This window comes from Phyllostomus discolor, chromosome 7, assembly GCF_004126475.2.
Source record: "Phyllostomus discolor isolate MPI-MPIP mPhyDis1 chromosome 7, mPhyDis1.pri.v3, whole genome shotgun sequence".
Classification (NCBI taxonomy): domain Eukaryota; kingdom Metazoa; phylum Chordata; class Mammalia; order Chiroptera; family Phyllostomidae; genus Phyllostomus; species Phyllostomus discolor.
In genome coordinates this window covers 29948606-29961622 of record NC_040909.2, presented here as the reverse complement: position 1 = coordinate 29961622, position 13017 = coordinate 29948606, and the positions used below count along the sequence as shown (strand labels likewise).

Genomic DNA, 13017 nt, shown 5'->3' with positions numbered 1-13017 from the left:
TCAAATATTAATTAACTATAGACACTTAGGTTTACTTCTGGGCTCTCTATTCTGTTATGTTGGTCTGTCTGTCTGCTCTTATGCCAGTAGCAGCCTGTTTTGATTACAGTGACCTTGTAATACAGTTTGATATCAGGTACTGTGATCCCTCCTACTTTGTTCTTCTTTCTTAAAATTGCTGTGGCTGTCTGGGGTCATTTACGGTTCCATATCTTATTTTTGATTAGTGTCTTTTGGGAAGTGTGTTTCATTCTAAAAAAGTCTGTTTATCAGTTTCTTAAATCATTTGAATTATAAATATGAATAAGAAATCAATACGCTTAAAAGAATTATGGAAATTTAAATGACTGTAAGTTTTGTATAGAAGTACTTTATGATCATTGTTAACTTGTTTTTCTACCTAGATTCTCTGCCTCATAAATGTTAGTCATAATGGTGTGAGTGAATCAGAACTGATGGAACTCTATCCACAGATGTCCTGGCCTGTCTTGACCTCCCTTATTCACAGTTTATATAAAATGTGTTTGTTGACTTATAGTTGTGGCTTGCTCAAGTTTAAACATCTACAGGTAAATGTCATTTTAATATTATGTAGTTTTTACTTATAAATGTCAACATATTGCATACTGTGTCATACCATATAATACAATATTATTTTAAGTTTCAGTTATAAGACAAAATTGAAATCAGAAATTTGGTGTTACAAATTCTTTTGTAATGATTTTAGGTTAGATATAAAATTTGGTTAATAAAATTTAGCTTATATTTAATGTTATATGTGTACCTTTATGAGAGGGTTATTACTTTTAAAGGTAATTTCTTTCTGGAAGAGAAAGTATATTTTTTCCCCATTTTATAATTCATTGAATTGCAGGTATAGTTATATATGTGGTTTAGTTATATACGTATTAAGAGTTTGGACTTTGTAAATCAATCAGCTTCTATTTACAACCAAGCTCTTTAGAGCTTAATAGCTACATAACCTTGGTCCAGTGCTTCAAGCCCAGGGCAGACTTTTCCAGCCTACCACAGGGGCTGTGAAGAGAATTAACTGACATGGTCCTTGGTCTTTGTGAGGTACGAGACATGACATCTAGCACGTAGTAGTAAATGTTTAGGAAATATTGACTAATACAGTTTTTATCTGCAATGCCATGATTGGCTTATATATGTATACAAATGGAAACAAAGTCTTTCATTTGAGTATGCTGTATTATATATTTGTAGGTATGAAATGTTTATAATTTTACAGGTTTTTCTTTCTCCTTTATTGTTATTCTTTTTAGTACTTTTTAAATCTACATCTTTAGTATTTTTATTGAAGTATAGTTGATATACATTATATTAGTTTCAGGTGTACAGTAATGATTCTACATTTACATTTCTGAGATTTTTTTTAACATATTAACTAAAAGTTTGAAATAAATTATGTTTTGAGTTCTTAAAATATTAGTACAGGAATTTTTATTCTTGTGTCAATTTATCACATGAATACATCCTGAATTTTAAAATATTCTAATGCCATTTCTAATATATGATGAGAATGAAATAAGTATAAATTCCATTTTACAAATTCATAATACAAAAGTAGAATGCAGTATTTTGTTTTTTTCCTCCCTAGGCTTGGGAAACAGTTAGACTGGAGTACATGGAAGATGCCACCGTTATTTCCTCTTATAGGCAGAAGCTAATCAATTACTTCAGCATGCAGCTGAGGTATTGTAAATGCCCATGGTGTCCTTGGTGACTTCTGCTACCCACTTCACTTCTGCGTCCTGAGTTCTCTTTCTCAACTTACAGCTTAATGTATAAATACTTAATTACTACAAAAAGATTAAATTCTCTCCCTATTCTGTTAATGTCAAAAGGATAAAAGATAATTCTATAAGTCTTGTAATACTATGCTAAAGATTTAAACTTAAGTAAAACCAATGCAGGATCATTTTATTACTTTCATCTTATTCCAGTTAAATAGTTAAAAAAATAGTGTGTGTATATATATGGGTTCATTGAGGGTTGGTGTTTGTTTTTTTATAATTCAATTTTAGGAAAATAACTTTACAGTTTGGTCAGTGTCCCTGAATATAACTTTTTTATTGCCCTAGTTATGTCAGTAAAGTTTCTAACATTGGTAATTAAAGAGTCAGAGGTATACATTAAATGTATTTCTCTTCCTTCAGCATTGGTCTGAAGGCTTTTGAAGCATTCTCATTGTAGGAGGGTGCTGTGAGTGCTGTCCCTTCTCTTCTGCAGTCAGGACCCGGTAACTTGGAGAAGCGCAGATGAGCTCCCGTGGCTTTTTCAGCAGCAGGGAAGCAAACAGCAGTTGCACGATTGCCTTCTCAATCTCTTTGTGTCTCAAAACCTCTATAAAAGGTAAGAAACTTTTTTGTAGAACACCTTTCCCCAGAAAAACATATTTAAGTAGTTGTACAACGGTTCAGCTTAACAAAGGAAAATAGCATTTTTAACTTAAAAATTGGTCCAATTTCAGTCCTACCTGAAATATACAACAGTGTGGGAGTAATGTAAGACAGTTTGCAAATTATAATGAGTTCTATTTTTTCCAGGAGGAAAAAAGTAAAAAGATAGAGAAAGGCTGCTTCATAAAATCAGAACTAGGATGATCTTTTTATTTTTTTAAATTATATTTTATTGATTATGCTATTACAGTTTTCCCAATTTTTCTCCCTTTGCCCCTCTCCACCCAGTAGCCTCCACTCCCTCAGGCAATCCCATACCATTGTTCATGTCTTCAGGGTTGTGCTTGTAAGTTCTTTGGCTACTCCATGTCCTATACCATGCCTTACATCCCATGGCTATTCTATAACTTCCTGTTTGTCCTCCTTAGTCCCCTCACCTCTTCACCGATTCCCCCACACACCCCTCCTACCTGGCAACCATCAGAACGCTCTCTGCATCCACAATTATGTCTCTGTTCTTGTTTGATTAGTTTGTATTTTAGATTCAGTTGTTGATTGATATGTATTTATTGCCATTTTATTGTTCATAGTTTTTATTTTATTTTTCTTAAATAAGTCCCTTTAACATTTCATATAATAATAATTTGATGATGATGAACACATTAGTTTTTTCTTGTCTGCGAAGCTCTTTATCTGCGCCTCGATTCTGAGTGATACCTCTGCTGGGTAGAGCATTCTTGGCTGTAGGTCTCTACTTTCATGACTTTGAATATTTCTTGCCATTCTCTTCTAGCCTGAAAAATTTCTGTTGGGAAATCAGCTGACAGTCTCATGGGAACTTTCCTATGAGTATTTTTTTTTTCCTCTTGCTACTTTTCAGATTTTCTCTTTATCTTTAATCTTTGGCATTTTAATTATGATGTGTCTTGGAGTGGGCCTCTTTGCATCCATCTTGTTTGGGACACTGTGCTTCCTGGACTTGCATGTCTATTTTCTTCACCAAATTAGGGAAGTTTTCTTTCATTATTTTTTCAAATAGATTTCCAGTTTCTTGTGCTTTCTCTTCTCCTTCTGGCAGCCCTATGATGTAAATATTGGAATGCTTGAAGTTTTCTCAGGGGCTGCCTACACCATCCTTGTTTTGGGGGATTCTTTTTCTTATTGTTCTGATTGGTTGTTTTTTGCTTCCTTATGTTCCAAATCATTGATTTGATTCTTGGCTTCATCCACTCTACTGTTGTTTCCCTGTAAATTGTTCTTTATTTCAATTAGTGTGCCCTTCGTTTCTGACTGTATCTTGTTTATGCTTTTGAGGTCCTCACTAAGTTCCTTGAGCATCCTTATAACCATTGTTTTGAACTCTGCATCTGATAGACTGCTTATGTTCATTTTGTTTAGCTCTTTTTCTGGAGTTTTGACCTGTTCTTTCATTTGAGCCATGTTTCTTTGGCATTTGGCAGCTTCCCTGTGTTTGTTTCTCTGTATCAGGTAGAGCTGCTAAGACTCGCTGTCTTGGTAGTATGGCCTAATGTAGTAGGTGTCCTATAGCATCCAGTGTCACACACCCTTTGCTATTACCCAAGCTGGGTACTCAAGGTACACCCTTCGTGTGGGCTGCATACACCCTCTTCTTGTAGTAGAGCATTGATTGCTGTTGGCAGGTTAATGGGAGGGATTTACTTAGGCCAATCAGCTGCAAGGATTGGCTATGACCAATGACCTCCAACCTCTGCCCTCTGTGGAGGATCAGCTGTGCAGGGACAGGGTGGTGGTGCTTCAGTGATGTCTGTAGCTGTCTACTGGGTGTGTAGGCTCTGGGGTTTCCCAGGTGGAAATCCCAAGGTCACCCTGTGACCCTGTGTTCTGCCCAGGGCCACTCTGCAAGAGCTATAAAGCAATCTGAGATGGCTGCTACTTATGCTGGGCTTGGACATTCCAAGGCAAAGTCAAGTTGTGAATCTAGGCTGGCTGCTGCTAGTGCCAGGCCTGGGGCCACTTAGCAAGAAGTATAGGGGCTGGTGGCTCAGTGAGGCCATTATTGCTAATTTGAGGATTAAGGAAGTTGCAAAGCTTGAGCCAAAACCAGCCATTCATATGGAAAAGTCACTGGGGTGGGCCCATAAACTGGGTGGGACAGAGTCTCAAGGGATTTGTCGGGTCGGACAAACAGCATTAACCAGGTTGATGGAGTCTCAGATATGGCACCCTCCTGCCAACTCTATGGCTCTGTTGGGGATGGTGGGGAGGTTCAGAAAAGGGACAATGGCCTCCACTGTCCTTTCTGTCTGGGAGAAAGCTGTACCCCAGCTCTCCCCTTGATGCCAGATACTTCAGTTCTTCCCTATAGGCCACTGGTGCTACCCCAGTACTGGAGCTCAGAGGGATTGAGTCAGAGTAAGTCCGTGTTTGGGTTCTTGAAAAAGAACCATTTGGCACTCCATAAGTTTCTTCCACTCACTCAATCCTCTCTGGTTTTTGCAGCCAGAAATTATGGGGACTTGTCTTCCTGGCACTGGAACCTGGGGCTAGAACTCCTCACTCTGAGATATTCCTCCTGAATTTTTATCCACCATATGTGGGTGTGGGACCAGCCTGTCCTGCCTGTGCACCCTTCCTACTGGTCTGGATGGATGTGGTTTCTTTAACTCCATAGTTGTCAGACTTCCACTCAAATAGATTTCTGATGGTTCTGAGTGACGGTTGTTCTATATTTTAGTTGTAATTTTGATGTGATTGTGTGAGGAGGTGAGCTGTGTTTACCTATGTCACCATCTTGTCCGAAGGTCTAAAATGATCTTGAGACAGCTTTATATCTTAGTCTTGCTTTCAAGCAGGTTTGATTCTAAATCACCTGGAGAGGTGGTTCGTGATATCTGACTTGCAAGGCTGTCAGGTGCCTCGAAGTGTGTTGGTCTCTGCAGAGAATCTGACTGGTGTTGAGTTTAAAGAAACAATTACCCTTTTCAACTAAGTTTCTTTTCTGGTATACTTGAACTTGCCAATGTTAGAACCACACATTCTTATGAGCCAAGCTTCTGACCTGCTAAGCCTCACAATGGAGTTTTTCTTTCTCACTTAGAAATTTCAACATTTCTCATAACAGCTGCATAATTTGCTTTTCCTCCCTGAGTGAACTCTCAGATTTCATTGTTGTACCTCATAGCTCAATGTTATCTTCATTCCAATGTTTCGTGATTCTTTTAAAATCAGATTCATGCTTTAGTTTACCAACTCTCGCCCTACTTGGTATCATCTACAGATGATTAAGCTTACTTTTATTATTCAATTCCTTGATGAAAATACGAAGTAGATATCCTATGACAGGTTGCCAGTGTTTCATTTGTTTCTTCTGTTCTGATTTCCATCACTTAAAATACTTTTTTAGGGTGAACTCAGCAGTTGACTACATGTCATGAAGTACCTAAAAAGAATCCTGATAAGTTTCCATTGATGAGTAACCATAACGATGTTAATGGTAACAACCCCTACCATGGAGTATTTTCTATGCGCCGTAATCTCCTCACAGGAACACCTGAGGCAGGTAGTGTCAGTGTCTCCCTTTCTGCAGAAGTTGAGGTCTCAGGGGTCACCCGTCCCGTTCATGATCACACACAGCTAGGAGGCAGTGACTCAGGTGACAGTCTGCGTCCACAGACTTACCTCACTGCACTGTACTTGCCTACTAATAGATTGTCCATGACTTGATATGCATTCCAGCATTTTCACTTGATAATGGCGTTTAAAGTTTGTTTTTCATTAATTACTGTTATCTGTTGAAACAGAGGACACTTTGCTGAGTTGCTGAGCTACTGGCAGTTTGTCGGCAAAGACAAAAGTGCGATGGCAGCAGAGTACTTCGATTCCCTGAAGCAGTATGAGAAAAACTGTGAAGGCGAGGAGAACATGATTTGCTTAGCAGGTCTCTATGAAACCCTGGGGCGATTTCTCAAGGACCTGGGCCTACTCAGCCAGGTAACTTCAGCTGGAGTCGGAGGCAGTGTGGGCTTTTCCCATTTACTCTGCTCTCCTTCCTAGGAGTTAAAGCAGGCTTCATTTGCTGTGCTAATCGGATGGTAGGCCTTACAGCCTTTCATTCACTTTAGTTGGCCTTAATCTTTTCTCCCTCCAGGCTGTGGTGCCTTTGCAGAGGTCTCTAGAAATTCGGGAAACAGCTTTAGATCCAGATCACCCAAGAGTAGCTCAGTCCCTCCACCAGTTGGCAAGTGTGTACGTGCAGTGGAAGAAGTTTGGCAATGCAGAACAACTGTATAAACAGGCATTGGAAATCTCTGAAAATGCCTATGGTGCGGATCATCCACATATTGCTCGTGAACTTGAGGCACTTGCAACTCTGTACCAGAAACAAAATAAGTAAGATTTGGATCACTATTACTCTGGTTTTGTGACAGGGAGTTACAGTTCTAAATGTAGTCATGCAGTAGGCTGTTTTTGTGGCTGTGTACCTCTCCTTATCCTGTATCTTTAGGATGTGTCACATTCAAATACTCTTTGTTGGCCTATGTCTTCATGGGGTAAACAGAAAATGAGAATTGTAAGATTCTTCTCTATCTGAAGATGAGTGGTAGGTAGAGCATGGACTTTGGAGTCATAGAGTTGTTGGGTTTGAATCTGGGCTCCTGCACTCACTACTAGCTTTGTAACACTGAGCACCTTACTAACACAAAGGGCTGCGAACCACTGCCTTTGGCCAAGTCCAGATGGCCTCCTGCTTTTTAAGCAAGGTTTTATTGGAACACAGCTGAATTTTTTCATTTACATATTGTCTCTGGTTGCTTGCTTGATTCAGCCATAGAGTTCTTTCAGTAGTTTTGACAGAGACCACATGCCCACAAAGCCTAAAACATCATCTAGCCCTTTGCTGGCCCCTGGTAAAACAAAAAGTATCTATTAGGCACCCACTGAACCACATCTTTTCCTCTATCAGAAATCATTTCTTTTACTCTGTCAAAACTAATACATATTGGAAGTTTTTGCTTTTAACTTTTAGAAGTATTATTCACACAAATTTTGTATGAATTTCACATTTATATTTGACCAAAAATTAGCCTTTACAGAAGAAGGTGATATATATATAGCAAATTAAAATTTTAGATTTTCATTTAGTTAGGCTGTCCTTTAGAGATTCAAAGTGAGTTAAATCAGTTAAAACTCTGTTAAATGTCTGCTACCTGGAGGACTAGATTTGTTTTGTTCGATTTTGTTTTATGAAGAGTTCTGTTAAAGATTTTTAATTCCACCCGGGCCAGGTGGCTCAGTTGGTTGGAGCATCATCCCGTATACCCAGAAGGTTGCAGATTTGGTTCCAGGTCAGGGCACGCGCCTAGGTTGTGGGTTCCATCCCTAGTTGGGGTGCGTATGGCAGGCAACAGATTGGTGTTTCCCTCGCACATCAATGTTTTTCTCTGTCTCTTCCCTCTTCGCTGTCTAAAACAGTCAACATATCCTTGGGTGAGATTTTTTTTTTAATATTTTTAATCCCATATGACTTTTATTTCTAGCAAAAACACTGTTTTCATAGCCAAAAAAGCTTTACGCTAGGTAAGAAGTGCTTTCATTTCACTGAAGTATGATGCTTTGGACATGTTTCTGTTGTTTGACTCACTTTCCTTTTTATTTCTTAAGATATGAACAAGCTGAGCATTTTAGGAAAAAATCCTTTAAAATTCGTCAGAAAGCTACAAGGAGAAAAGGCAACTTGGTAATGAGAGATTTCTTTTGTACTGTGTTGGACCAGAGGGGAACGGAGCCTCTCTGACTCTCCAAGTGTAGACGCATAAGCCTCACATGTTTTGATAACTTCAGGTTTTGAAGCCACTTCTAGAAAAATGCTGATTAATATTTTTTATTCATTTATAATGTGTTTAAATATTAGTGCTAATGAGAGGTACAACTTAGTAGACTCCTAAAAAGTAGAACTGTATATTGTGGTAATTATTTCACAATATCATCACACTGTGCACTTTAAACTTACACTGTGTTGTAGGCCACTATTTTTTAAGTGAAAACTGTAACAGTCATTTGAATGTTAGACTTTGGAAGATAGACTTGAAAGCTGCTTCAATTCTTTTCTTTAAAAAGTTGGAAAAGATAGTAAAAGAAATTTAGTTATTATTTTATGTTGGATTCAGAAGTAAAGAAATTATTACCCTTGAGAACAAAAAAAATATTTTCACATATCTAAGTTGCTGATAAAATCTGAATAGAACATGTTTGTTTTAATTTGAAATGCTATGTTTTCTAACTGAAATATATTTGACAGATAAGTATAAATTTAAGGAGTACAACATATTGATTTGATACATTTATATAATCTAATGATTGCCATTAAAGTGATAATTAACACCTCTATTCACATCAAATAATTAGCATTTTTTTGTGGGAATAATTATGATTTAGTCTCTTAGCAAGTTTGAGGATTATAATACAATATGGTTATCTATATTCGTTATACTGTGCACTCGATCTCTAAGACTCATTTGTCTACTAGTTGTAAGCGATGTGTACAGTCTAAGTGTTTACCAGTAGGTTTGGTAACTATCTGCCAGTTAACTCTGTTTCCTGATCTTCTTTGAAACTTTTTTGGATCCAGTTCACTTTGCTAAAATATCTCATAATTATTTTCATGATAGTTTTTAATGAATTTTGGAATGTGATGCCATGTAAAAATATGTATATTTTCATTAGATTAATTTAGTGTGATACCTAAAATAATTGTTCCTAAAGGGAACAGAAGGAGAAAGGAATTTTTAGAGCCCCAGTATGTTGTTTCGGAACCAGAGATTGCACTTACATAGTGATTGCTGCGAATTTTGTGTTTGCTGCAGTACGGATTTGCCCTTCTGCGTAGGCGGGCCCTGCAGTTAGAAGAGCTTACATTAGGCAAGGACACTCCTGACAATGCTCGGACCCTCAATGAACTGGGTGTTCTCTACTATCTTCAAAATAACTTAGAGTGAGTACCATGGTGTTAATAATTTAAACACATATCTAGTGTTTTTCTGTTAGATGCAAAGCTGTTTGCAGCTTTGTCAAGTCACGCTAGAAGAAATAGACAGAAACCATGCCACAAACCACTGCATGACATGTTATGAAGATTGCCACACCTAAAAAAAATCCATGACATTTTCTCTCCTGCTTTCTTTCATGTTGCTTTCTTAGTAACTAAAAAGTTATCTGTGGCTTCCCTAGTGTTTTATATGTTTATGAAAAGTGAGTTTGTGTAGATACAGTACATGAACCTCACAGAAGAAGAGACTTGGGACTGCAGGAGAATAAAGAAAAGAATGTAGATGGATTCTAGTTTTATTCTTCAGCTTAATTGCACATGAAAGACAAAATGACAATATTTATACTTTCTGAAAAAGAAGCCTATTGGAGTTTCTTTGAATGTCAGAAAAATATAGCAAAATCGATACTTTGGATATCAAAAAATATAACAGATTTTTAGTCTGATTCACAAAAAGACTTTTTAATTAAAAATTATTAAGTACTAACCCCAAAGGGAGAAAGAGCGAATATCATAATCTTTTGTTTGCGTTAGGTCTAATTATTTTAAAGATATAAAAAGCTTGTTTGGAAAATGTTTGTGGGTGTGTCTTTTAGGAGAAATGAAGTGGAGAACTGAGGCAATCACCCAGTTATTTGTGATCTCAAACTAGCAGGGAAGCATTTGCAATTTTTGGAAAAGAGCAGGAAGGGAAGAGGGCTGGGAAAAGGGAGAAAGGATTTTGAGCTGAATCCCTCATTTTCATTCCTTTGGATTTAAGAATAAAAATGCTTCTGTTCTCTACCTAACTCAGACTAGGGTTTCTGCTTTCTAGAAAATAAGCTGTTTAAACCATTTTGGGTCTTTGTTCATAGAACAGCTGACCAGTTTCTGAAGCGTTCCTTAGAAATGAGGGAGCGCGTCCTGGGACCAGATCACCCCGACTGTGCCCAGTCTCTGAACAACCTGGCGGCTCTGTGCAATGAGATGAAACAGTACGACAAAGCGGAAGAGCTCTATGAGAGAGCCCTAGACATTCGGAGACGGGCACTGGCTCCTGATCACCCTTCCTTGGCTTACACAGTGAAGCACCTTGCGATCTTATATAAGAAGATGGTAAGTAATCCTTGGCATGCTTACATGTGTTTTACAACATACCAATTCAACCATAATTGCTATGAGCAAAATCATTTGTCTTCATAATGATTTCACTTTTTAACAATAGCTGAGTAGAACATTTAAAAATATTATTTCAGACTTAATTAAGTTACTGGCTCGTTTTTGTTAAAATGCCTTCATCAGTATTCTTTTTTTTTTTTTAATCTTCACCTGAGGACATGCTTTTTGATTTTAGAAAGAGAGGAAGGGGGAGAGAGAGAGAGAGAGAGAGAGAGAGAAACATTGATTTGTTGCTTCTTGCATGAGCCCTAAACCCATAATCCAGGTATGTGCCCTGATTGGGAATCAAATCCAGGACTTTTTGGTTTTTGGGATGATGACTCCAACCAACTGAGCCACACCGGCCAGGACTCATCAGTATTCTAATTAAACTCAGTTCTTCTATTACATTTCAGAAGTTCTAAAATTCAATCAGTGTTAAGTTTGCTGTGTGAAGGTACTATAAACATAAATCACCCAGTTGTCATAGCTGAAGGAAGAGTTTTTATAGTTGATTAAATGAGCATTTTAATGTCACTCTCTTTGTCTACAATTATATATAATGAACTAAACACCATTTTTTGCCAGAGGCTTCTAGTGAGAGTGATGTTTGGAACTTTTATAACTTTTCTTAAAAAAAAAAACAAAAAAAAAACAGAGCAGCTTGCTTCCATCCAGTGCAGTTTGCGTTCACTGCTACCCTGTCCCTAGACCTAGTGGGACCCGTCCTGGTCCTCCAGGCACTGACGTTGTTTCAGTAAAAAGGCAGCATTGTTGTTATCTCTCCATAACAATTAAAAAATAAGTAAGTGGAAAAGCCTGGAAAAGATTTGGTGGGAAATTAGTTTTTATTTCGATGTCATCTCTAAATTATATATAATAGCAAACATACAGGGTGAGGCAAAAGCAGGTTTACAGTTGTTCATGTGAAAAATAGTACAATAATTAGTAAATAATAATACCAGAAGAAACTGCATTTTGTGTCCTCACAGCTGTTAACCTGCTTTTGCCCCATCCTGTACTTTGTCGTGTCCTTACTTTACCAGAAAGGATAAGTAATAATGGGTAATCCTGAAGAGCTTTCTAATGATCAAAGAACATGTTTTTGTATTTAATAAAGTTTTACTTACATATTCTATTAGATTTCCAGTTGCCTATGAACTTAACCATTGAACTGGGAGGTAATGCATCTGAATTTTTTTCTCAAAAATTATTTTTTTAATACAAAATTTTATTTATGGAAAAACTCCAATAGTATTTATTGCTGTAGTATTTTTGTTACATTTCACCTTTACGTTTCAGGGGAAACTTGACAAAGCTGTACCTTTGTATGAGTTGGCTGTTGAAATCCGGCAGAAATCCTTTGGCCTAAAGCACCCCAGTGTAGCTACTGCCTTGGTGAACTTAGCTGTCCTCTATAGCCAGATGGTAAGTTCCCACACTTTCTCTTTATAAATGAATGGCTTTAAGGTAGGAAATATAGGTAAATATGAATTAGATGTGGCAGAGTAAAAATAATTAAAGGAAATGTAAGGTTACCTCCTAATGCTACCTTTAATACTTGAGAAATTATTGAGGCTACATTCCTCTTAGTATACAGCACTGACTGACTGTTCAGTTCGCTGCATAGGCTTAGTGTTTTTAAAGTCTGGAGTCTCCCAGACTTTAAAGTCTCCCTGCATCTGTGTATCTAATATTACCTTCAAGCTGGGATACTTGCCTGTGAGAGGTGAGAAATAGGTTTTATACCCACTGGTCAATAAAGAAACAAGTTTGTGTTTTTATAGAATTGGACTTAGGTGGATGGTTACCAAGCCAGATCTAAAACTGGTTTCTGATTTTCCATTGTACTGCTTCTCTCATTATGGCTAGTCATAAAGTAATCTGTTTATCCACATATTTTAGAAGGATATTAACATTTTAAAGGTGCTTATCCAACTTGGTCAGCTTAATCCAGAGTGCATTAATAATGATTTCATAAACCCAGTGTGTTAAAGTGAGTGTTGTTACTTTTTTTTAATAAGAAAAAACACATCGAAGCATTGCCACTGTATGAAAAAGCATTAAAGATTTATGAAGACAGCTTGGGTCGGATGCATCCTCGAGTTGGAGAAACATTAAAAAATTTAGCTGTGCTTAGGTAAGAATGGTTTCACTTTCCTGGTGTAGCCAAACTCCCTTTTAGAACACCTTTTAATTCAGCTCATAACGAGACAACAAAAATTACTTGTTGCTGAATGTTTTTTCTTGGAGATGGAAGGGTTGTTTCTGGTTGATGGACTTCAAGAGATACGGTAGTAGTAACTAGACACAAAATGAAGGTTGCACAATGTATTTTGTGGAGGAATTTGTCATGGCAAATAGTGAAGGATGGTTCACATTTGCAGCCAGCTGGCCCTGAATAGTATGAGCAATGTGCTGTCCTCAGAG

At 37.4% G+C, this 13017-nt stretch overlaps 1 protein-coding gene across 1 annotated transcript in view; it reads left to right on the top strand.

Annotated features, from left to right (window-relative positions):
• NPHP3 (nephrocystin 3) overlaps positions 1–13017 on the top strand; it is a 38589-nt gene that overhangs the window by 24599 nt on the left and 973 nt on the right. Inside the window, exons 17-26 of the mRNA XM_028518465.2 lie at positions 405–569; positions 1622–1716; positions 2254–2376; positions 6206–6395; positions 6553–6794; positions 8067–8142; positions 9269–9396; positions 10305–10545; positions 11890–12015; positions 12612–12727. Of these exons, the coding sequence (XP_028374266.1) occupies positions 405–569; positions 1622–1716; positions 2254–2376; positions 6206–6395; positions 6553–6794; positions 8067–8142; positions 9269–9396; positions 10305–10545; positions 11890–12015; positions 12612–12727 (1502 nt within the window). The remainder of the gene's footprint in view (positions 1–404; positions 570–1621; positions 1717–2253; positions 2377–6205; positions 6396–6552; positions 6795–8066; positions 8143–9268; positions 9397–10304; positions 10546–11889; positions 12016–12611; positions 12728–13017) is intronic.